Source organism: Parasteatoda tepidariorum, chromosome X1 (assembly GCF_043381705.1).
Source record: "Parasteatoda tepidariorum isolate YZ-2023 chromosome X1, CAS_Ptep_4.0, whole genome shotgun sequence".
Lineage (NCBI taxonomy): Eukaryota > Metazoa > Arthropoda > Arachnida > Araneae > Theridiidae > Parasteatoda > Parasteatoda tepidariorum.
The window spans coordinates 54,338,868-54,362,772 of record NC_092214.1 but is presented as its reverse complement, the minus strand read 5'-3'; the positions used below and the strand labels follow the sequence as shown (position 1 = coordinate 54,362,772).

The 23,905-nt window shown below is 27.3% G+C and overlaps 1 protein-coding gene across 3 annotated transcripts in view; it reads right to left on the bottom strand.

The window, feature by feature from the left end:
• Nucleotides 1-17,147: 17,147 nt before the first annotated feature.
• The window catches only part of LOC107450103 (kelch-like protein 8), a 50,337-nt gene continuing 43,579 nt past the window's right edge, over nucleotides 17,148-23,905 (bottom strand). For 2 of the 3 annotated variants that reach the window (XM_071187928.1, XM_016065836.4), the window contains exons 7-10: nucleotides 23,666-23,834; nucleotides 23,056-23,215; nucleotides 18,826-19,027; nucleotides 17,493-17,813 (exon numbers count right to left, since the gene is read on the bottom strand). In XM_071187928.1, coding sequence (XP_071044029.1) covers nucleotides 17,651-17,813; nucleotides 18,826-19,027; nucleotides 23,056-23,215; nucleotides 23,666-23,834 — 694 coding nt within the window. In that variant the 3' untranslated portion in view covers nucleotides 17,493-17,650. Of the gene's footprint in view, nucleotides 17,814-18,825; nucleotides 19,028-23,055; nucleotides 23,216-23,665; nucleotides 23,835-23,905 lie in introns of all 3 variants that reach the window. The other variant, XM_016065835.3, reaches the window with a different exon arrangement.

The window sequence follows — 23,905 nt, the reverse complement described above, 5'->3', positions numbered from 1 at the left end:
ATACCTAAAGCCGAAATATTTTAAGGAAAAAAACTTTTATTTCCTTTTTGTTTGCTGAAGTCAAATACTTTTTAAGAATTCATCTTAAGCAAACAAAACCATTATTTTTACAGAAATAAAAAAAAATTGTTTCAGAAGGACTAGTAAAGGTTAGAATTTGTTATCGAGTTTTGGTGAGTGAATAAAATAAAACCTGTTGAATAAAAGTAAAAATTAAACTCGTTTCGTTATAAAAAAAAGTTATCATAAAATAACGTAATTTTCGAGTAGAAAAGTACTTTTATAATAGCTAGAACTGGGTGTTATATTGCTAAATAATACAAAATCAACATCTTTTAAATATCTTACTAACAGAATTTTAAGAAGTATTATCACAATATATCGTAAACACAATGCTTTACGATAAATATTGAATGTATGATTATTATCGGCATTGTTAAATTTTAAATATGATAATACCGCAGATATTATCGAATAGTACTGATAAATTTCATTTGGATAACAAAAACATTAACCATGGTAAAACTTATGAAAATTAGTGGAATTAGAAAAGTATTGTGGAATATTGATATTTAACTTTTGACTTATAAGATTTTTGTAGTAAACACTGAAATTTTTGTAACAATTAAATTCTACTGTATTTTGTTAAAATATTTATGTAATAAGGTTATTAGGTTAGGTTATAACTCAATCTTTTGTTCTCATTTATTACGAAATCTATCACATTCTTAATTTTTTTTCTTTGCGACAAAAACAAAATATAGGTGATGTTTAAGAAATTAAAATTCTAAAGTTATATAAAAAATTTTAAATTTTTTATTATCTTGACGAAATATATTTTACATGCTATATATATTTACACTTGATATTTACACGAATATATATATTTACACGAAATATATTTACACTATATATATTTACACTATATATATTTACACGAAATAAATTTTACACTTGTTTCTATAAAAATAACAAAAACTTGTATCAAAACAAATTCTTTTTTTTTTTAACGCGAAATATATTTGATATTTTTGAAAAAAAATTTTTTTTCCTTCAATTGAAATTGTAATTTAAAGAAAGCTGAAATATTTTTAATTCATACTATATCAAATAACTTTAGTGATGAATAATTGTATTTTCAACTGTTGAGTAATTGTGAAAATCAAATCTTGATTTACAATTACAAAAATATTTTTCGTCTGTGTTAGAATGCAAGATTAAAATAAAATGTAAAAACTGATTTGTTAGTAATACAGAATTATTTTACTTGGTATTCAATTTATATTTATTATTATCATTTTGAATTCTGCCCAAAAATGCAGTTATCTGATGCATAATCAAAGCAAGTAACAGATTTAAAAAAAATATTTTGACCTTCAAAAATATCTTCCAAAGTTAACTTTCTATTCACAGGTTTTTAAATAGAGTAATTAATGTTTTTTCAAATGCATGCCAAGTTTCAAACAGATGGCTTCAATTCTAAGATGTAGTCTTGATTATAATTTTATTCAGTAAAGTCGTATTTTAAACTATGTTGTCAGGTTGTCAAATGAAAATGCGCCAAATGATTCTCGTGTTAATAAAAACCTTGGCAATCAATGGAAGATCATGCGTACTATTTTAGGCTCTTGGCGATAAATCGATTAATTCCTTTCGAACAATATGTTTGATCCAATATTTAAGAAAACAAATACTCAGGCAAGTGTTCGAATGTAGAAAACACCTGCGATGTTTAGTATCAGTTTTTTTTATCATGATTATTACTATTTTTTTCTTCAAAATCGATAAAGTTGTGGTAATATATTGTTATAATAATAATTATGTATTATTTTTTTACCTCTGTTTTTTCCGTTTAATGAAATTTACATATTCTATAAAAATATTTAAAAATTCACAATAAATAGTTTAAAAATATTTCTAGTTGTGTGTCTATGCTATTATTAGCTTACTCTCATGAAAATCATTCGAATTTATTAAATTTGGAGTTAACTAAATTAAACTAAAATTTTATTGATTGATACTTTTAGTTAGATTTTTAAATTAACTTTTTTTAAATTCAAGCTCATTAAATTAAATGTGAGATTGGAATCTTAACTTTGAATCGATTAATTAAATTTGAATTTAATTTTATAATGTTGAAATGCGTAATTTGAATAAAGAAAAATCGAAAAATTTAATTCTTTAGAATAAATGCAATTTTAAATTCTTCTTCATTTTTAAAATTAAGAATTCATATGAAGTTAAGTGGAATCATACTTTGTTACATTTTTAGAAATCAGTATAATCTGTAGTGTAATAATTCCATTATTTTGTCCCGTACTTGAGGAAAGCAAATAATTAATATTTTAGTCAAACTATCATTTTGTAAATATACCAGAAATATCATTGTACCAAATGCGACTACATAAAAATATTTTTATTCATATATTCATAAGAACCCGCGTAAAAAAAATAATAATTTCTAACTGCCCACTGAACTGAAATCGCCCAGTGACATATTATCGAAAGAAATATCGATACTTAGTTTTGAATTACTATCAAAAAGAAAGTATCAACACTACAGCTACTATTTGAAACAAAGTATTCACTTTTTTTGATATTATCGTAGCAAGAAATTGATACTAGTTGATGCTTTATAGTATTATTATTAAATTTCGATTTATATTTTAGCTCATTAATATTAATACTTATTTGAGTATTAGTTTATAGCCATTCGGCTGTTTTGGTAACTATAACTGCGATAGCCAGAGGCAATAGAATAAACAAAGCGTCTTCTATAAAAGTTGATTTTAGCTTATGGTTTGAAAAAAGCAGAATTTAAGTGTTTAGTTAATTTACGATGAATTCGCGTAGAAAACTATTGTTAATTCAGCAATGAGAAAAATGATAAATGAAAAACATTATTTCCTAATAACTGAAATGGTTAAGTTTCCATTTTTTTTTCTTCAAATTTATCAAAGTTTTTGCGGACCACATTCGCTTAGTCGTAGTCGGCGATCTGTTTCCATCTAAGAACTGCATGTTTGACATGACGTATAAATTGCTGTCGATTAGAATTTTTTAATGTAATAGTAATATGTCTCTTTGGAATATATTTATTCTATAATTTTTTTACGAAAAAAATCATAAATTTTTTATGCCCTCGAGATATTATCGAACGGAAGTAACTACATTATCGTGAAGAAACATCGATTCGTTTTAAATATCATTAACAATTAATAATAAGTTCTTTTATTAATTTATAGTAAAAAGTGCAAATAATACGCAGTGGTTTTTGAAAATAACGTTTTGGGGTTTCATATAAAAACGTTTTAAATAGTTTTCATCACAGAACAAATCAAACATAATTCTGTTTGACCAAAACTAAGCTGAGGACAAATAACAATAAAGAAGCTGATCTCTTTGGGTGTCCTAACCATTATTACCTCTCAAGAACGGCTTGTACTTGATCTGAGAACCAAGACAAAGGCGTAAATAGAAGTATGTTGTCGTATTTTGCATAATTTATATAAGGAATTTAATTTTAAATCATATATTAAAAATTAATTTAATCCAGATATTCAAAACAGTTTTGCTAGTATCTAATCATGAATCCTCCTAGTTATCCTTACGTTATAAAATCTTAAGAAGGAAATAATTTCTTAAAAGCGAAGAGCATTATGCAACTAATGATGTGAAAAAGTCCAACCAAGAGTTTAAATTATTTAGTTAATTTTTTTTTCTGACTAGAAAACAAGATGTCTTAAGAAACTAGAAATTACAATTTATCAACATTACTATAACAATTTGTGTACTTTTTCTTGTAAAATTATTATACTAATTTAAAAGAGTTGGAAATAATTTGATTTCGTAAATTAGGCATTGACTTTTCAACAATTTAATTTTTTATTTATTTATTTACTTATTTATTGCTCATTTTTTTAAATGTTCATATGAAAATTGCTTTAACTATAAGCAAATATTCTCAGTTAAGTCAGCAAGAATACACACTGTTAGAAATAAAAAGAACCTCATGAAATAAAAAGAACTTTCTTATGCTCTTTTCATTGCTATCATCATGTCATTGGTCATGAAATTGTGAAGTTTTAACCTCCATGACCTCCTGGACCACAATAATATGAATGATTGTTTTCATTATCTTTTTCTCAAAACGTCAATATTTTAAAAGCTGTTTGATGACCCAACAAAACATATTAAAATAGATCACTCAGTCAAAAAATTTAATATTCCATTTGATTCGCTAGATTCTGTCAAGGAAAATTGATTTACAGTAAGAGCTCGAAGTAAAAAGTGTACGGCATATTATCTAGTCCGCTTTCACGACAGGTCACCACCAAAATGATATTTTTAAAGATACTAAAAACTGTAATTTAGCAACGTATTAAAAATGATCCACTGAAAAGCATGCGATTTTGAAATGTGTTTATTGATTTTTCTGCTACTTAAATGAGCAATAATAACTAACAAAATTGAAGGAATTTTTATTTATTTTTGGATTTCTGGTAAAGTGAAAAGCGAACATCATTTCACCTTTTTAAAATCTTAAACCTTCCTGCTTATAGAACAAAAATGCGTGGGCGACTTTCGGATAAGTTATCTTCCTCTTTACAAATGAATAAATCATCGGTTACTCGTAACAAACCTGCCGCACGCTTCAAAATAATGTTTTTCAAAATAATGCTATGAATGAATTAAGTAACCCATTTTTGTTACTTTTTTAAATAATTTTTATTGATTTTAAACAATAAAGCTCAATTATCCAATATAAGTTTATGTGGTAAGGGAAAAGTATGTAGAATCTATTATTTTGTTTAATCAATCTTATAAGATTTTCATCTAAAAAATATTTTAGGCAATTATCTAATATGTTATGATGAACATCTATTTTACTCGTTGAAGTCAATACTTGATTATTTGAAGGAAGATTTGACTTACTGATGAAAAGCAATGAATTTTGTTCACAAGTAATTAAAAAATGTAAACATTCAATGTAATTAAAAAGCATTTTATTTTAATTATGATTGGAAAAATCCATAATTTTTGAAATTCCAGTTCATTCTCAAGATTAAGCACTTGTAAATTAGTTTTCCTTTATTGTAGCTCAGAAATTTTGATTTTGTATTTACCATTTTGTTAAATCAGTCATATTAGATAGTCATCTAAGACATTTTTCACGGCAACTATCTAATGTGTGATGATGAACATATATTTTATTCGTTGAAGCCAATACTTGATTATATGAAGGAAGATAATGACTTACTGATGAAAAGCAATGAATTTTGTTCACAAGTAATTAAAAAATAAAATTATTCAACGCAATTAAAAAAACACCTTGTTTTCATTATGATTGGAAAAATTCATAATTTTAAAATATCCATTTGATGATGGTACTGGTAAATTAAATTTCCTTTTTTGCAGCATCAGGAATTTTAATTTTGTATTCAATCTAGTAAATTTGATCTTTTTCAACTTACACTTTTTTTTAGTCGAACTTCCCTTTGAATCAAAATCTATGTCCGTTATATATACGCTAAAATTCCGATGGCTGGTTAACTCTTGGATTTACCGATAAAACCTAAGAGTTGCCAAGCCACTTTAGTTAATCCTAGTTTTTGCTAGTATTGCCTAGGATTTACCAGACTTCAGGCTTTTAGAGTAACATATACTTACAAAAAATAGTAATACATTATGGAGTATTATGATAGATTAAGGAAATAGCTCAAAATTCAAAACAATTTTGATTCAATCCCATGTTAATTTTTTACCATATTTATGAAACAAAATTAGTATTATATAAAGTTTTGAAAAACACTTATTTTCAGTAGATTTTTCCTTTCTGCGGTTACAGAGCAGTCGCCATTATAAGTTTCAAGTTTCTCTCAAAATATAAATTATTGTTTTTTTTCTTCTCTTAATTACGCGAATTTTTGAAATGTTATAATTTGAGTGAAAATAGTTTAAATTGTGAATTTTTTAAATTAAAAGCCCACATTTTAGCAGTGAGTGCTTTTCTGATGCTTGAAAATAGATAATGTATAATTGATAAAATATTTAGGAGTATAGATCAATAGCAAAATGACGAGTTAGTAATTCAGAGTTAATATAAATCCATGTTTGGTGAGATTTTCTTTGTACCCCAGGATAATAAATACCACCATACCTTTCTAAAGTGCAATAAGAATACAAAAGAAAGAAAACGTTCAATTAGCTCCCCCCCCCACCAAAATCAGAAATTTTTCAGAAATGAGGAGATAACGTCGGGTTATTACACTTGGTAATGGAATTTTTTAATTCTATTTGTTGAAAAACACGGAAATGCAGGCAAACGAATGTTGGATGAGCTACGAAATAGTCACGAGATTAATTAAACAACGTACATTATTTTGTAATAAAATTTTGCCCATTTAAATAAAGACAATTATATTCCAATGAATTAAAAGAAACATATTTTTTAGCTCTTTCAGAAGCTTTTAACTATTTTATAATTAGTACATTTCTGAAGTAAAGTGATTTTTCGTGTGTTTTAATGCAACAACATTCAACGTTGGGTTATCAAACAGTAGTTAGTTAATAGCAAAAAGAGACAAGAACCTCGCAAATGAAATGTATTATAACAGATTAATCATCCGGAAAAGTATGCTATCAACAAAGTCTCAAACTTAAACTAGCTTAATGATTATACAGGGTGTTCAATTATCACCTCCATTAATATGCATACGTTTAGAATCCTTATTAAAACTGATGTACAAATGTATTCACCTTGGGTTCTCAAATTTTGAGGAAAAACAAACATACAATTATTGAAGTCTATCGAATCACTAATGAGAAAGGCGGTTTGAAAAACATCTAAACCAGTTAGATTGCCCGATGAAACTTGGAAGTGTTTCCAATAATTGCTTCTTAATTCCCCTCTGTTTACTATAGTAATCAAACAAGTTTTGCTGTTTTCCGCTCCGCTATCTATTTAGTTACTTTTTAGACTTCAACGTTATTGCTTTTCCTGACTTAAATATGAATTTACGACCTCCAATGTATAACGGTTTTTGACCATATTTGTTAAAAAGAATTAAAAAAATAGATAGTAAGGGTGGTGATTACGGAACTACATTTACAGATTTGTATAGAAAAAAAAATGAATGGTACAATCTTGCTTAAATAATTTAGTAAAGAGAGCATTTTTTTAAAAATATTTTATTGATTTATAATAATCCTTAGATAAATTTCCTTATTTATAAAATTGTTTTGTGTTTAAGTATTAACGTAAAAGTGGAAGGTAATTAGAAGTCATGAATCATTCTTGCAAAGAAAAAAAAAAGAAAAACTCGGGAGAAACGAATGTTACAATCGATCAAGTATTGCACGTTCCAAAGAAATTCGAAGCGAGTCATTTGAAGGTCTGCCTAGCGACATCTCGAGTAAGAAAGTATAACTATGTTTTAATTCTACGTAATAAATATAACTATCATAAAAATAATTTAAGACTCTCACTATATCAAAACTAATTCGCATAAAATAAAATCTGAATTTACTGGATGATTAAAATATTTTTTTTTAAAATAATACATTGATATTACGATTGCTTAGTAATTAAATTTCAAAATGTATATATATAAAACATTGCTCATGGAAATGTAAAGATTTTTTCAAGAATACTAGATTAAAATAATGCTGCAATATACTTTTCGTTGCAATATATTGCTGCAATATATCAGGGTAAGCTTTCAATTTAATTTTATTATTACTTTTAATGATAATACAATTAATTTTCTGAACAGAAAATTAATTGTAATATTTTTTTAAATTTAAAAACTCTCATTTATTGCGCATGATATAAAAAAGCAATGCTCATTAAATAATAAATATTTAAAGTTTATTAATAAATAAATTAAAAAAATCTTTCTCTTTTTAATTTTCTTGCTTCTATTTCTTATAAAATGGGTTGATTATGCTTGGGTTCATTGTTTTGAAAATTGGTTGACAAAGATAAAATGTTAGAAATAGTATTTTTTTTTCTTTTAATTTTTAAAGTAGTAGAAAAATTTTAATTGGTTGTGGTGCAACTCTCCGCTTTTCGATCATGATTGGAAGAAATAAATACTGCAAAATGCCGTTAACAAAGAAATAACCGCTATTTTTTTTTTTTNTTTTTTTTTTTTGGAGAATGTTCTTTTTGTAAATTTTATTTATTTTTTTTAGATGGTGAATAAAACAGCAAACAGTCAATTTTTTCTTAAAAAAAAACCTAGTTTAATTCTAGATTTTAAGATTGCGATCTTATAACAGCTAAGAATGCATAAATAAATTACGCACAGTATTTTATTAACTGTTTTATGAACATGTTTTTAGAAAAATATTCTCGGTTTCAAAAATCCTAAAAAAATAAATAAAAAATACTATTTTGTACTCTTAGTTTTATTCTGTCTGAATCATAAGAAACAATCTTTAAAAACCCCTACAATCTTTACAATATTAAAATATCCCTAAGCAGAAAAATTAGGTAGTAGTTTCTTACTTAATGGAATTTGGCTCTCCTGTCATTAGACCTGCCAAACTCCTAAGTTACAGATCAAGAAATCTAATATTTATTAAGCATGAGGATCAAATGAAATAATATAATCCTCGAGAAAATTATAATAGAAAATGTTAACCTCATTTCAAATTGAGAAGTTTAAAACAAAGATTTAGAGTAGGTTGCTGATTGGCAAATGTCATTGCATATGAAAATTTCACATATTTTTAATAAATATTTTTGGAATTAAGTTCGATTTTAATTAAGAATCGAAACAAAAGCGTTGCTTTTAAAACTTCCATCCCTTGAGTAGATTTTCATTTTGAAATTAAGTTGTAATTTAACAAATCACAAAATTTCAGTAACATGCTCTATTATTCTTTTGCTTCATTTTACACATATTAAATGTGAGAAACCAAGTAAAGCAAGAAAGGGCACATTTCAAAATATTTAAGATAAGCTAAAATACAAGTAGCAGCTTCTAAAACTCTTTAATGTAGAAAACTAAAATTCGATCGCATTCAAAAGGCAGGCTTAATTCTAGAAGGTAAAATCAGCAGCTGGGTTCAGTAGATAAAAATTTTGGTCACAACTTTTGATTTCACTACTTTTTGATTTTTTGAACAAAACTAAAATAAATAAAATAAAAATAAATAAAATAAAAATAAATAAATTAAAAAATAAAAGATGCGTCTAGTTTAAAAAACGCACCTTTCCTTTTCTTCCGTCTATCCCGCGAAACATCGTAAAAGCANCAGCAGCTGGGTTCAGTAGATAAAAATTTTGGTCACAACTTTTGATTTCACAACTTTTTGATTTTTTGAACAAAATTAAAATAAATAAAAGATTTTTGTAGTTAACACTTAGCTATCGAATACTGACACAAAATTTTGAATTTTTATTCCCCAACTTAACACAAAATACTTAGCACAGCCTATACAAATGCCTAGCTGAAACAGAGTTTTTCTTTTCATGCTTTGATCACACATAAGGGACCATTAATGAATTCGATTTGGCCCCCTAGCTGCTGTAATTTTTAATGAATCGATTTAAAAATTTATAGAGTTTAAACAGATCTTGGCACCGGTGTATCAATTTTGATTAAATTGGAAATGTCTGGATTGATCTGAAAATTGGCCCACTTGACGACACGTTTAAATAAGTTTTTAAAAAAATTTTAGTCAAATTTCAAACAATGCTTAAATTATATTTTTGTAAGAAAATAAAAGTTAAAAAAAATTGTGTAGATAAATTTTGAAATAAAATTTTTTTTTTTTCTGAGACGGATGAAAGTACTAAATGATTAAGAGAATATTAATTGCATTTCAGTTTTAATTTGGAAAATTATGCTAAATTAAAAAGAAATCGCAGAAATTAAAAGTTTTCTGATCAGGAGAAGTTAGAGATAAAAATAGATAAGAGATAGAGATATTATATGTATATGTCAAAAAATCGAGTGAAAAATATTATTCGCAGATTGTGTGTTATTTAATAAATATAACAAATGTTTTAGTACCAAACCAAACCCTTTACTATAAATCCCTTTAGGAAGCTGTTTACATATCTGTTACTTGACTTGAAAACAATGCCAATGCTTGATGAAAGATCATATTATGCAAGCTACAAAGAAAACACACCATCTCAGAGTTATTGTAAATGCCATCGAAAGTTTTCAATCGAAGAAAGACATAACTTTCAGCTATACTTCAAAAGGAAATAAAAAAAAAAGTTTTAAAGCTTACTTAAGGAGAAAAAATACTTAAACTTGAATTCTAAAATAGTCTTTCCACGAAACGATTGATTTTACGTAAGGATTTAAAATATTTAGACATAATTTTTAAGCAAGTCTTTTCTAGAAACGATTGAAAAAGTTGATTTCCAAAAAACTGTTAAAAAAAATTGCACAATTGTTTACTTAAATTGAGGGGTGATTTTATTTTAAATTCGGCTTATTCTACATTCTCTTTGTTCATTATCGTCTCAAGAAAGTATTAAAAAAAACGTTGAAAAGATAGCCATTTTAGTGAAATGATCTTTTCCGGCATCGCTATAAAATATGCTATCATAAGTTCCTTCAAGAGATTTATCACTCATGTCAAAAAATCATGTTTCATGATTGTACAAATTTTCTTTCAATAACATTACTAACTTTCATGTTATTTTTAAGTGCCACGATATTTTGCACTTTAATATAATATTTTACAAAGAATAACTTAATTTTGTTCTTTATTTAGTAATATTTAAATAGAAAGAACTTTTACGAGGTTGTTTAGTTAAGGACAGGTTAATAATGTTTAGCAGATTTTGTACCAGAATTTTTGGCTTGTGCAAACATACATCTCTAAAAAAACTTGGTCATAAGGTCCTAAGCATGCAGTTTTATTATTATTTAAATGTAAATAAAAGTATAACTCTAGCCCTACAGTTTGTCCAAAGAATATATAATTAATATAATACTTCTCTGGTTTACATTTATAACAGTTTCTAAATCAGGCATCGGTTCAATATATGTTTCATATCATTATTAAATAGTTTTAGACTTAAGCGTGGAATGTGTCGCAGGTAGAATAAATGTTGAATTTTATTTCATCATAAGAACGAGATGCGAACATACTGCACGATCTGATAATCTTATGCTTTAGGGTATTACGTACTCAAGTAACGTATCACGTACTCGAGTAACAAAAGTAAATTGATTTAGACACTGTACCTGACGCAAAAACCAAAGAAAGAAAATCTATAACATTTAACAAATTGTTACAAGGATACCATGGAATAAAACATGAAGAATTTATTCTTTAAAGAAAAAGCTCTATATTTTGAGGAGCCGAATTTGTAGAGATATCATTCATAGATGCAAATAATTGAAGATCACAAATCAAAGAATACTTTTTCTTCCATATTTATGTTTCAAATATGAAAAAAGTTGCAGAGTAGCTGAAGAGAGAGAAGATCATTATTTTGTAAGCATCTTCTTCACGGCTGAATTAAGGAGAATGCAACCTTAGTAAAGTAAAGCATTCCCGTAATAGCTCGTTGTGGGCCAGAGGTGTCATAAAGGTTTACACTGCACAATTTCGTGACCAACGGCATGATTGTGGCAATGTGGACACCACTTCACACAGGCCACTTTAACTTCCCAGACTAGCTGGTACCCATCTATCAGAAGCTGGGTGGACCAGCCAGGGGACATTATGAAATGCGACAATGGATGAAAGTGGCTAGTAACAAAATAAATATAGGAATTAAATTTTATAGAAATCTCTTTCCGGCTTTTTTAATGTACATTTTATGATAAAATTTTGTCCTTTCCAAGTTAGTATCAAACCCAAATTTGAATCAAACGTACTTTGAATCTTTCGAGAGTTAGTCCCGTACTCTTTGGGAGAATATTATCGCACGTAAAATAATAAAGTGGAATTAATTTGGTGAGTGATAGGCCTCTCTTCTCATATTGCTTCTGCACCATGTCTGAACCTTCTTTGATTTGCGAGCGGCGTTGAGTATTGTTGAAAGCAAAAAGACTGCCCTTCGTATACATCAGAATCAATCAAATACTTCAACACTAGCTCCAAACAGTACTTATAAGTACAGTTTGGAGAAAAATCAACACTATAGTGTTGATTTTTTTCACTTCTAGATCAATAAAAAAATGGAAGCTTTCCTTTTTGGAAAATCAAATTCAATACATCACTTTCGATGCATTCTGGTATCGTCCTACTGCCAACTTATCTGTAGAAAAGTCAAGTCGGCAAGACTTGCTACTTATACACTATCGGTTTGCTGATTGTGATTGTTTTGTTGGATGAAAGAAATCTCATCAGAAATGAAAATGTCCCAACCCGTGGCCGACGTAGCTTGCTTTTGTGCGCTAGTAAGATCGTTAATTCATTATTTTTTCTTCCTTTCTCTTATACATATATTTTAACAGTAAATCTTCTTTTGAGCATTCTGTTCACCATTGATGATGATCTTTACATGTTTTTTAAAGTACATCGAATAGACTGGCATGGATAGAGCCTAATCCGTTCTCAAACGACTTAGATCACTTTAGCTGTCTTAACCATTCTTTCGGCTACAACTCTGATTAATTGAACTATTACCAGTGTTTGTGATTTTTTTTAAGCTTACGAAAAACACCTTTATTCTCTTGAAATCTTCACAAGATTTAAACTTTTTTGTATAAAAATTTTGAATAGCTATCGAAAGGCACCATTTTTAGTGTTTCTTTCTTTTTTTAAGCTTAAAACAGCAGAAAAAAAAGGATGTATATAAAATCTCTTTAAAACTGCATGTTTATTATGAAAACTTCGATGAAAATTTAGAGTTAGAAACAGGTTAATTTTAATGATTTAGCTAAGCACATTCCAGAAGAAAATTGTCTGGAAAATTCCAAATACATGCTGGAAAATGATTTAATTGACGTATTCCATAATTTATTCACCATTTTGAAGATATATATTGTGATATCCATAACAAGTTTTAAATCCGAAAATTCGTTTAAAAAATTAAATTTGCCAAAAAAAAAAAAGCAATTAACCAGTTTTAAAGAAAGGCATTAAAAGGAGAAACAAATCTCTTTCTACTTATGATGTGATAGAAAATTCTGTTTATGTTAAATTATTCTAAAATGGTTAATTTTTCTTTGTAAAAGTTACTATCTCACTTCTTTTGATATTATGTAAATTTATTTCAAACTTCCCCTCTATTCTTTTTAGAAATTATATTTATTGCTTTATGTATATTGTGCACATATGAATAGTCAAGTGATTAATTGATCTTAAATTTAATTAGTAAAATATGGATCAAATTTATCAATGTTTTGTAACTAACTTAGCATTAATTTATTATCAGTATTAATTTATTGCTGCGATAGTTACATTCCTTTCCTTATTACAATTCCTTTTAGTTCTTTTCTTAACCAAGTTGATTTTAAGAATAAATTTAATTAAAAAAATTCATAATTGACTTGATGTATAGAGGAAAAGTTCTCAATTTTAGTTCTAATAAATATAAAGAAATCAAAATCCAAAAAACTAGCAATAAGTTCTTTTAAATATTTTAATATCAGTACTTAAGAAATTTATCAAACACAGAAATGAACATACATAAATCAAAGCAAGCTTAAGTCTTTGGTGAAAACAAACAAGTGACTGAAACAAAAAAATGCACTATTTTATCACATACATATTGAAAGACAAAGTTCGCATGAATTAAAAAATATTCAAAAACATGCAATAAATAAATGTTTCATTCATGTTTAAAAGTAACAAATTTTACCTTAATATGGCAAGTAAATTATACAATGCAGTGTCCGTTGTTAATTAATATCATATTCGTTAGGAAGACGTTTGATCGTATAAAGCAGTATATTTCATAAACTTTACGTTTGATATTTTGATTAAATATTTTTTACTTTCAGAAGGGTCTTAAAATATTGGTGTATTGTTGATTTATTAACAGATTTTGAATTCAACAATTAGAAATTTGTATAAGTTTTTAATTTTGAATATTATCTCAAATGTCAAGCATAAATTCTAATACATTTCTTAATTATCCATGACACTTAAATCTTGCCTATTAGACACTTTACTTTACACATTAACAAAATCAACTTAAAATGAATGTTAAAATGTACCCTCAACCTTTATTGATAGCTGCATTGAAATACAACATAAACAGGAACTGGTTTAAAATTCTTCATAGACATAATGGCCAAACTTCTTTTATTTGACAAAATGACTAAGAGAAGGGATATCTTTTACTTACATGGTGTATCTCATTGAATAAAAAAACATTCTATCTATTCTTTAGTTTATTTCATTTGAATGCTGTTTCAACCCGCATTGAAATACAACATAAACAGGAACTGGTTTAAAATTCTTCATAGACATAATGGCCAGACTTCTTTTATTTGACAAAATGACTAACAGAAGGGATATCTTTTACTTACGTGGTGTATCTCATTGAATAAAAAAACATTCTATCTATTCTTTAGCTTATTTCATTTGAATGCTGTTTCAATACCGCTTTGCTTTATTTTTTCTTAACTGTGAGAGTTAATCAATGAGTGGTGATCATTAATATTAATGATTTTGGGCATTCAATAATTTTCAATTGTTTTTTGGTGCTGATACACCATTTTCTGTTTTATTTATTTCACTTTAACCTATTTCAAAATGCAAGCTTTACCTAGAGCATTGTTCTTTTTACTCTCGGGTGGCAGATTGAAATTTATTTGTATGCTATGTATGCATCTTTCAAAACTGAAACAAACAACAAAAAAAATCAGATAAGGAGGAAAGCATTTTTTTTAATCTCCAAAAGCTTGTTTTTAAAAGATAAGTTGATTTCATTAAATTATAATTTATCTAAAGGATGGTTTCAACAAATATTGTGATGATCCTGTTCTTGATGATTTGATTTTAAAAAGCAGCTATTTCTTAAACCAGGGATTTTATTAGTGGTGGTCACTATTAAAAAAACTAATTTCAAACAAAAGTATCAATAAAACAAAGAAAAGTATCAATATACAGAGAAAATAATTTGAGAAAAAATTAGAAGATATGTATATGTTTTAGAACTTTTTAATAAATTATTTTTTAACTGTGTAAAATTTCCAAACTACTATTTGACAATTACATTGGCTCCTACTCTAATATTTATAGACAACAGCGTTGAAAATATTTTTTTAATCAACTTTATCAGTAATTTAATTTTTACACACACATGGAAGGGGCGGCAAGTTAATATAATTAAATTTTAAAACTTATTCACAGTATAAATGTTTTTAAAATTGATTATTAATCACAGCAATTAAATATAAAGTTAAAAAAAATAACAAAATAAAATATCTAATAATGCATTTACATTTTAAATTCAAAATGAAATTTGTTTATCTTTATCTAGAATGAAAAATATTTATTTTTCAATAATAAAAAATAAAAAAAGGTTGGGTTTGACCATTTCAAAATATAAGAAGATTTGAAAGTTAGAATATATAAATAAAAGCATATTTTCATCACTAGAAATAAATAAAAGTTTAAAAAATTTTCTCGCATCTGGTATTTGTTACGATCCAACAAAATTGGTAGACTTACTCTAGTTATTTTACTTCTAGCTAGAATGCAACATTTACGTTTGTTGAAGAATAGAAACTATTACTTGACTATGAAATTGAATATTTTTATAAATGTCTAGAGCATATTAATTTTCGTAAACTGTCTTTAGACTTTGTATATACAGGCAAGGCACATCATGAAGAATGTGAATTGCTTAGCAACATATTCCTTTTACAAGAAATGTTATTAAATTCCATCTAGTTAACATCACCAATTGGTTGTCAAATCATTAAATTACTACAAATAGCTATTTTCAGGCCTGTTTGAATACAATTTTAGACAAAAATTGATAAAAACACGACTATCAAAAAATTAAAATAACTTATATTAATAAAAGTAGCATTTCAAATGAATACTAACAGCTAGTTCATAATTTTTAGCAACTTCCTTAACATATTTCCTAGCATTAGATGTTATATGATTCTCAACCATGATGTGCCCTACCTTCCTTTCACGTTTTGCCCAACTTTTGTGAAACACAAATTGTGTGTGTACATATATATGTATATATATCAGGGTCCTGTTTAATTTCAAAAATAAATTTTCCTTATATTTTCAGGAAAATGTGAACAAAATTAGACAGCATTGTTTTATATGCCATTTTTATTAAAAAAAGGAATGAAACCCATGTTTTTGTAGATGAAGATTTAGTAAGTAAATTTAAAAGTAAAAGAATATAAATTATAAAAAAAAAATCATAATGTAATAGTCGTATTAACAATATAAAATTAAATCAGAATTAAAAATAAAATAAGAACCAACATTTATTTATACATAAAGCTTGGTTAAAAGAAAGTTGCAATAGATATTAAATTATTATCACTAACCAAGTTAATTATATTAATGAATATATGAAGTGGTTATAATAGAGAAAAATTTGAAACAAGAAATAAGTATTTTGCAAATTTATATTTAACTTTCAACAAGCTTATGAATACCATGTCTTGGAAGATTTATAGGAAATACTTGCAATGGAGGTTAGATTTATTTGTTATCTCAAATTTTAAGATTTCCGGCAAAATTTTTCCAGCACTTGGCTAAAAAAAGCATTCTCAGTATTAAATAAGTGAACATAATGCAGGACATTACAAATAAAATGTCACACATATAATACAAGCAGCTGCTGCAATGCGTCAGGAAAAAGAATGACAATAACATAGAAGAATGTACAACTATAAAGATGACACAATGAAACTCCAATTAAAATAGAACAAAAACGAAATGGGTATTGACATCAAACATCTCGATTTTTTTTCATAAAAATAAAATTTCCAGGCAATACCGCACTTTCCTAATTCAGTGAGAACTCTGATATATACATACATGTATGTACACAATCAAAATGCATATTATAAATTAATAAATAAAAAAGTTATAGTATTTAATGCTAATTACAATGAAAATAGGAAAAGTATTTTCCATTTATAAAAAGATTTTTTGTTTTTACTATAAAATTTCAAGTTTGAATGCTTATTTCAACAAGTCTCTTAGTTTAAAATTAAGTATTTCGCGCAAACTTTAGTTTAAAATTGATCATTTATTATGAAACTAGTTTTAAGATGGGAAGTTTTACTTAGTCAAAACTGAAGCTCTACAATAATAAAGGGTAATACAAAAAATTCACTTCTTAAAACCAAAAAATTGGCAAATGTATAAAAATATAAAAAGTTTACATGAACAAAAACCATGTTTTCAGAAGACAGACATAATTACCTAGCAACAGCATCACAAATAACTTAGGAATTCTTAATGATATAAACAATAAAGCACAAAATATCTTAAAGTAAATATGTCCACATATAATTATAGATAGGAACATTTGTATAAAACTAGCTTATGAGAAAATATAAAGCTGACAGTTGTTGGAAAAAAAGTAAATGAGCATTTATTCTTTGGGTAAGTTAATACCTTGGAGGCACAAAAATGTGCACACTATTCTTATGACAATCTGCAAATTTTAAATATTGCAGGCAATATTGCTGCAAATTTTAAATATTGCATGTCTCAGGCCATCACATTATCAGCAAGATGCTGTGTGAATTTCTGTGACATTTGAGGAATTTTTATCTTTTTTATTAGGACTTTTAGGTTGACAAAGCTTATTTAAGCAATCTGATGATAGAGAACACCATGTCACACCAGCACCAGCTCGGCAGTCACTAATTTCTGGACCCATTCTCCACCTACAATATTATTTTCATTTAAAAAAATTATGAAAATGAAACTATGAACAAAAAGAAGTTATAAAGTTAAAAGAAATTGCAGATGGAAAATCTGAAACTATGAGATAACAAAACACAATATGAAGTAGTACTCTTCAATTTCCTTCCATTTAATTATCTCATTTCATAATTAAGGATTAATAAGGAAGAAAAATTTCTATAACTGAGAATAAGAAACTTAGAAAAGCTGAACTCTTTAATGGAGCACCAAGTAAAATATTTTAATGACACAGAAGCAAATCCCAATAATTGCACTTTTAGGGGAAAAAAAGGTACATCAATATATGAAGGTTTTTTGATTCACAGTGTGAACAAATTCTTCAAGTTTCACCGCCTATTATTTACTTTTTTTCAAAAAAAAAAAATAAAGTAGTTATACACTATATTCCAATCCATATCCTAACTTCCATGAGCAACCGAATTACATTTTTTAAATTAATTCAAAATCATAATTTATGTAGATCAAGGAGCCGGTAGAAGGATCTAAAATAAAAATACTTCCAATTATTTGATACAGAAACAAAATTTTTTAATTGCCCATCATCTATAGATCAGTTGCATTTATTAGACATTTCAATAATGGTTAATTTGAACATTTTATATAAAGAAAATTAATTAAATAAAAGAAAGAAGAATGTGTATGTAAGACAACAGAATGAAAATAATTTAATAAAAAATAATTTGTAGCCATTTTGCATTGTTCTGATTTACTTTTTTTTCATTACTTTAAGATCATTGGGATATTTTATATATACCATTTTTTACACTCAATGAACTTTTGATTTTATTTAAGAAAAGAATGAATTTTTTAAGAGTCATACTTCAGGTATAAAACTATTTTTCTGGCACTAGCATAATCTATAATATTTTTTGACACTATACAACTATGTATCTTTCTATTAGAAAATCATATAGAGATCATCATATTAACTTGACAAGATAAAAAAAAATAGAGTTCAAATATTTATTTTACCTGTCTTCTTCCACATCATAGATTTCAACAGCATTTAAATAATGAGTTCCATTATGGCCACCAATAGCATAAATATAACCACCAAGCGTTGCAGCTCCAACTCCACCTCGATTGCAGTTCATTGATTTAACAAAGACCCATTTATCAGTATCTGGGTCATATTTTTCGACTGAATTTAAAGGAACATTATTTTCAAATCCACCTGAAATCATTATAATTGTTAGAAACAATTACAAAAAGCAAAGTTTTTACTAGTTTTCTTGCACAATAAACATACCTTTTTCCAAGATAAAAGATATAATGTAGTATAAACCGGGACAAATAGAAGAAAATTGTCATAAGGAATTTGATAAATTTAAATGTCTTTAAACAGATTGGTATTAAATTAATTTAAGACAAATCATTGATCATTTTAAGGGATACAGTTTAACAAAGTTTTATAATATATTACTTGCAGTTTTGAAACACCAACAGACAATGCTTGAAATATATTTCTAATTCTCAACTACAATTTATTGGAAGTAAATGTTTCATAAAACTAATGTTCATCCAAACTTAAAATTTGAGATCTCTCAATACTATATTCACAAAATATCAAACTTGTTTATCATAAGCACTAATTTAACATTATAATCTGAAAAAAAAAAATGGTGAATAAGATTCAAAATATCTATTTAAAACTGTACCGTTTTAAGCGCATCATGAGTTTGACTATATATACAGCAACACATAATCAAACTAGTTTATTGCACCCTAATTCAACAAAGACTCAAGAATAACTAGGAAATATTTAAAAATTAGCTATTTACATGTTTATATAGAAAAAACGCTTTGTTATGAGCATAACTGAGAGAAATCTTCAATACAGTCAACCCTCCTATAACGCGGTACTCTCAGAACGCGGTTTCCGTCAACAGCATCCCATAAGTTCCTTCAGCGTAGCCTAAGCTGTTTAGTTCGTTAGGGCCTATTTGAATTATAAGGGAACAGATGGCGCCAGTTTCATGTAGGTCCAAGCAGTGGGATTGCGACATAGTAACTAGATATGTTTACATAAAGATGATCTCCGGCTTATCTCATAGCAACATCGGTTTTAGTCCTTTCAGAGCTCTTTCACAGTGCACACGTTTTGTTGAAGACCAAGTCTTTCTAAAACTTTTTCTGCACCGTCCGTTCGTTCAGCTTTTTGCTGTTTAATTTGTGGTTTATAATTGGACAACATTACACAATACTGTAAGTAATATTCTTAATTTGTTCTGATATAATAAAAATAAAGTAATTATTAACCCTAGATTTGCATCATGTCAAACACGAAAGAAACAAGGAAAGGGTTAAAAAGAAAGTTTATATCTCTTGAAGATAAAATCGAAATTTTAAATCGTTTAGAAGGCGGGGAAAAACTATCGTCGGTTGCAAAATCAACCAAGTTGAATGAATCTACAGTTCGAACCCTAAAGAAAAATGCAGACAATATAAGGAAAACTGTGGAAGATGGCTGTCCGTTAGGTGCGAAACGTGTTACTCGCACACGGAATTCTAAGTATCATTCGGAATTTCATCCCCCCTCTAATCATAACAGGCAGGCTGGAAGAGTATCGGCGACTGAATTAATGACATCTGCGGTTTTTAATTGTTTATTTTGTTCGGAAAAGAACCACTCTTCTGATTGTTGCGAGNATTGGATCATCCAAATGTAAAAATTGTCTTCCTTCCTCCTAACTGCACGTCATTAATACAACCTTTGGACCAAGGAGTCATTCAAACTTTAAAAATGTATTACACACGCCAAGTTTTCCAAACCATTTTCGACAGATTAGAAAGTAGTGAAAATAAAACCCTTACTCAAGTTTGGATGGAATTTTCTATTTTAGATTGTATTAGAACCGTGTCATCGGCTTGCGCGGAAATTAAACCATCAACGCTTAATGCGTGTTGGAAACCCCTTTTACCTGAAATGGTTCAAGCAATACAAGATGATTCTACAATTTCACTCCCAGTTACAGAAATAGTAAACATTGCTTCTCGTTTAGGCGATGAAGAATTTACAACAAACCATCAGGATATAAGAGAACTCGTACTCGAGGAATAAACTTTAGATGAGGATGAACTGATGGATTTAATTGATGCACCCACCTCAAATCCATTGGTAAATGAAAATAAGAAAAACGAATGGGTGCCAAATGTCGATTTACAAGATGTAAAAAAAGGGCTAAATTTGGCTAAAGAATTAGAACTCCATTTCATTGAAACTGATCATTCAACGGTGCGTAGCGCAAAGTTTAAAAGAAAGTTAAGAAATTGCTTAGCTCCCTATAGAGAGGTTTTAGTGGAATTAGAAAAAAAAGCTACAATCGAAAACCAATGTGAAGATGAGCCAAGTGAGGAAGATATTTTGCCTATTAAAAGAAGACGAGTTAGGTGACTCATATTATCTGACAGCGAGGATGAGTGTTGAAAAATTAAATTTTACAAAAGTCTTTCTTGCGTTTGTTGGAAAACAGATTTATAGTTTAATTTTGGTATCATTTCTTTATATAAACTTTTCAATTCAATAAAAATAATTTATCTTGTCCTTATTGGTCTCCATACAACGCGGTACGAATGATGTGATTTGTACTAATTCTGCATTTCTTACAGCGCGGTAGACGGTTTCCATAGAACGCACTACGAATTAGCCTGGTTTGTACGGTTAAATCCGAGTTTCTTATAGCGCGGTTTCCATATAATGCGGTACGCACTCACTGCGTTATAGGAGGGTTGACTGTACTTTAAAATTATTTAAGTTTCTAGAAAAAAAAAATTATCAGATCTTTGAAGGAAATTTCATTCCCTTTCCAAAAAGAGTATGTTCAAAAATAACAAAGAGAAACATACAATATCTATGGAACAAATAGTTAAGTTTATTAAATAAATTAATCTATCAATATTTGTTTACCAATTTTCAGAATTTAGTCTTAAATGCATCAGTGCCTTTAATATAGAAAAATGGCGTCTCACCACCTTTGTGGACACAGTCCATATAACATGACACTATGTTTACTTTCCAACTAGCTAGACTGTTAAAATATTAACTGGAGTTCTGTGGTGAATGACAATACAAGTTTAATTGCTTTATGTCTCCAACAAGCAAATTTTAATGCCATTTTATTGCCAAATAGAATGTTTTGCTTCATAAAAAACTTTTGACTATTTTCGAATTAGCTAGAAGTATAAAATCACTCCACCAGCTTATAGTGAAAATTTAAATAATTTCCTCAATTTTTATTTTTAACCTTTCAAGAGTGAAAAAAATGCCCTACTTTTTTGATATTAATGCAAACCATTAAAATCAAAATAGTTTTTATCCCCTTAAATAAGTAGATTCTACTGAATAACTCTAAATTTTGAAAAATGCAAAGATAAAGCACATCACTTTAGTTTCGGACATATATGCGATGACCACAATTTGAAACCTCTTCTTAAAAAACATATAGGTTCAAATTTTCCTGCTCCACAAAGAGTTAATCGTTAATTGAAATTTAAAGCACTGTTCAGATTGCTCAAATTTTAATTGTAGTTCTGTGTTTGATGACTACTATAAGTTGTGTTGCCTAAACGCTGAAAGCAAAATTGACCTTCATTTTATTGCTAATTGACCTTTTGAACATTTTACGAGTAAGCAGACAAAAGCAAAATAAAAAAACATAAAAGATAAATAAATAAATAATGAAACTCAAACAACTACTTCTTCAGTTTACATAATAATTATTACAAAGTACTAAATATCAAGGGATTTTACTTATATAAATTTACTTTATGGAAATTCAATATTGCTTAGAAGAAACATTTTATGTTTTGAAAGAAGGTGGGCGATTTTAAATTTAGTTTGGGTTGATATTTTTACCCATGTATTTGCCTAAATTCTTAAGAGTCATACCAGATAAATTAAATAATTTTTTTTCTTTTCTTAAAAAAAGAATTTAAAAGCTGAAAGTAATGACGTATTTGAGTACATTTGTATTTGTCATTAGAAAGTTTAGTCAAGCACTTTTCACAAGAAAAAATGAACTATTAACAGATTAATGCCATTAATTTGTTTATTAAACAAATTAATTTCAATTAAAAAAGTATTCCAACTAGCTTTTCAGAACATTGCAGAACTTTTCCCTAAACAAGAATAAAATATTAAAAAAAAAAACTCACATAATGTAAAACACTGCCAATTTTTAAACAAGAAAAACAATGCATTACCAATTACATAGATGACACCATCTAATACTGCAGCCCCAGCTCCAGCTCTACATCTATTCATTGGTGATATAAAAGTCCATTTATCAAGATGAGGATCATATACTTCACAAGTATTCAATGATACTTGTCCACAATTTCCTCCTAAGGCATACATCAAACCCTACATTTGTAGTTAAAAAAAAGTACATATTTAAATGAATTGTTGTGCAAATTTTATATTAAAAGCTTGCTGTTTATTAAATAAATATTTATGATAAAAATTAACCATAGTTTATACCTAACTGAAACAAATTATATTGATGTAAAACATTTATAAAATCAATTGAGAGAAGCATATTTTATTCTTTTTCATTCACATAAAGAAAAATTAAGTCATTCAAAATTCTGAGAGCTTTAAATCTTATTACAAAGTATGAAAAATCACACGAACTAAACACCTCCAAAGTAACAAAATAATCCTTTAAGTATTTCCTGAGAAATTTAAAAATGTTGAAATGTGTCTATTCTATTATTGTAGGGTAGTGTGCATAGATATATTAAAATTATTGTAATAATTTATGACAGAATTCAGGCATGAAAAAAGTGTTTCAGAAATAGATAAACAACAAACCTTCAATTTTACAACAGCTACTCCTCCTCTAGCACAGTTCATTGGGGCAACAACACTCCATACATCAGAATTAACATCATATCTTTCAACAATGGAATAGAAAACAACATCATCTAAGCCACCAACTGCATATACAGGGCCACCCATTGAACAAAGTCCAAGGCCTCGCCTAAACAATGTTAGAATTACCTTTAGTTATAATTATTAATAAAATATACTATTAATATATATATATATACA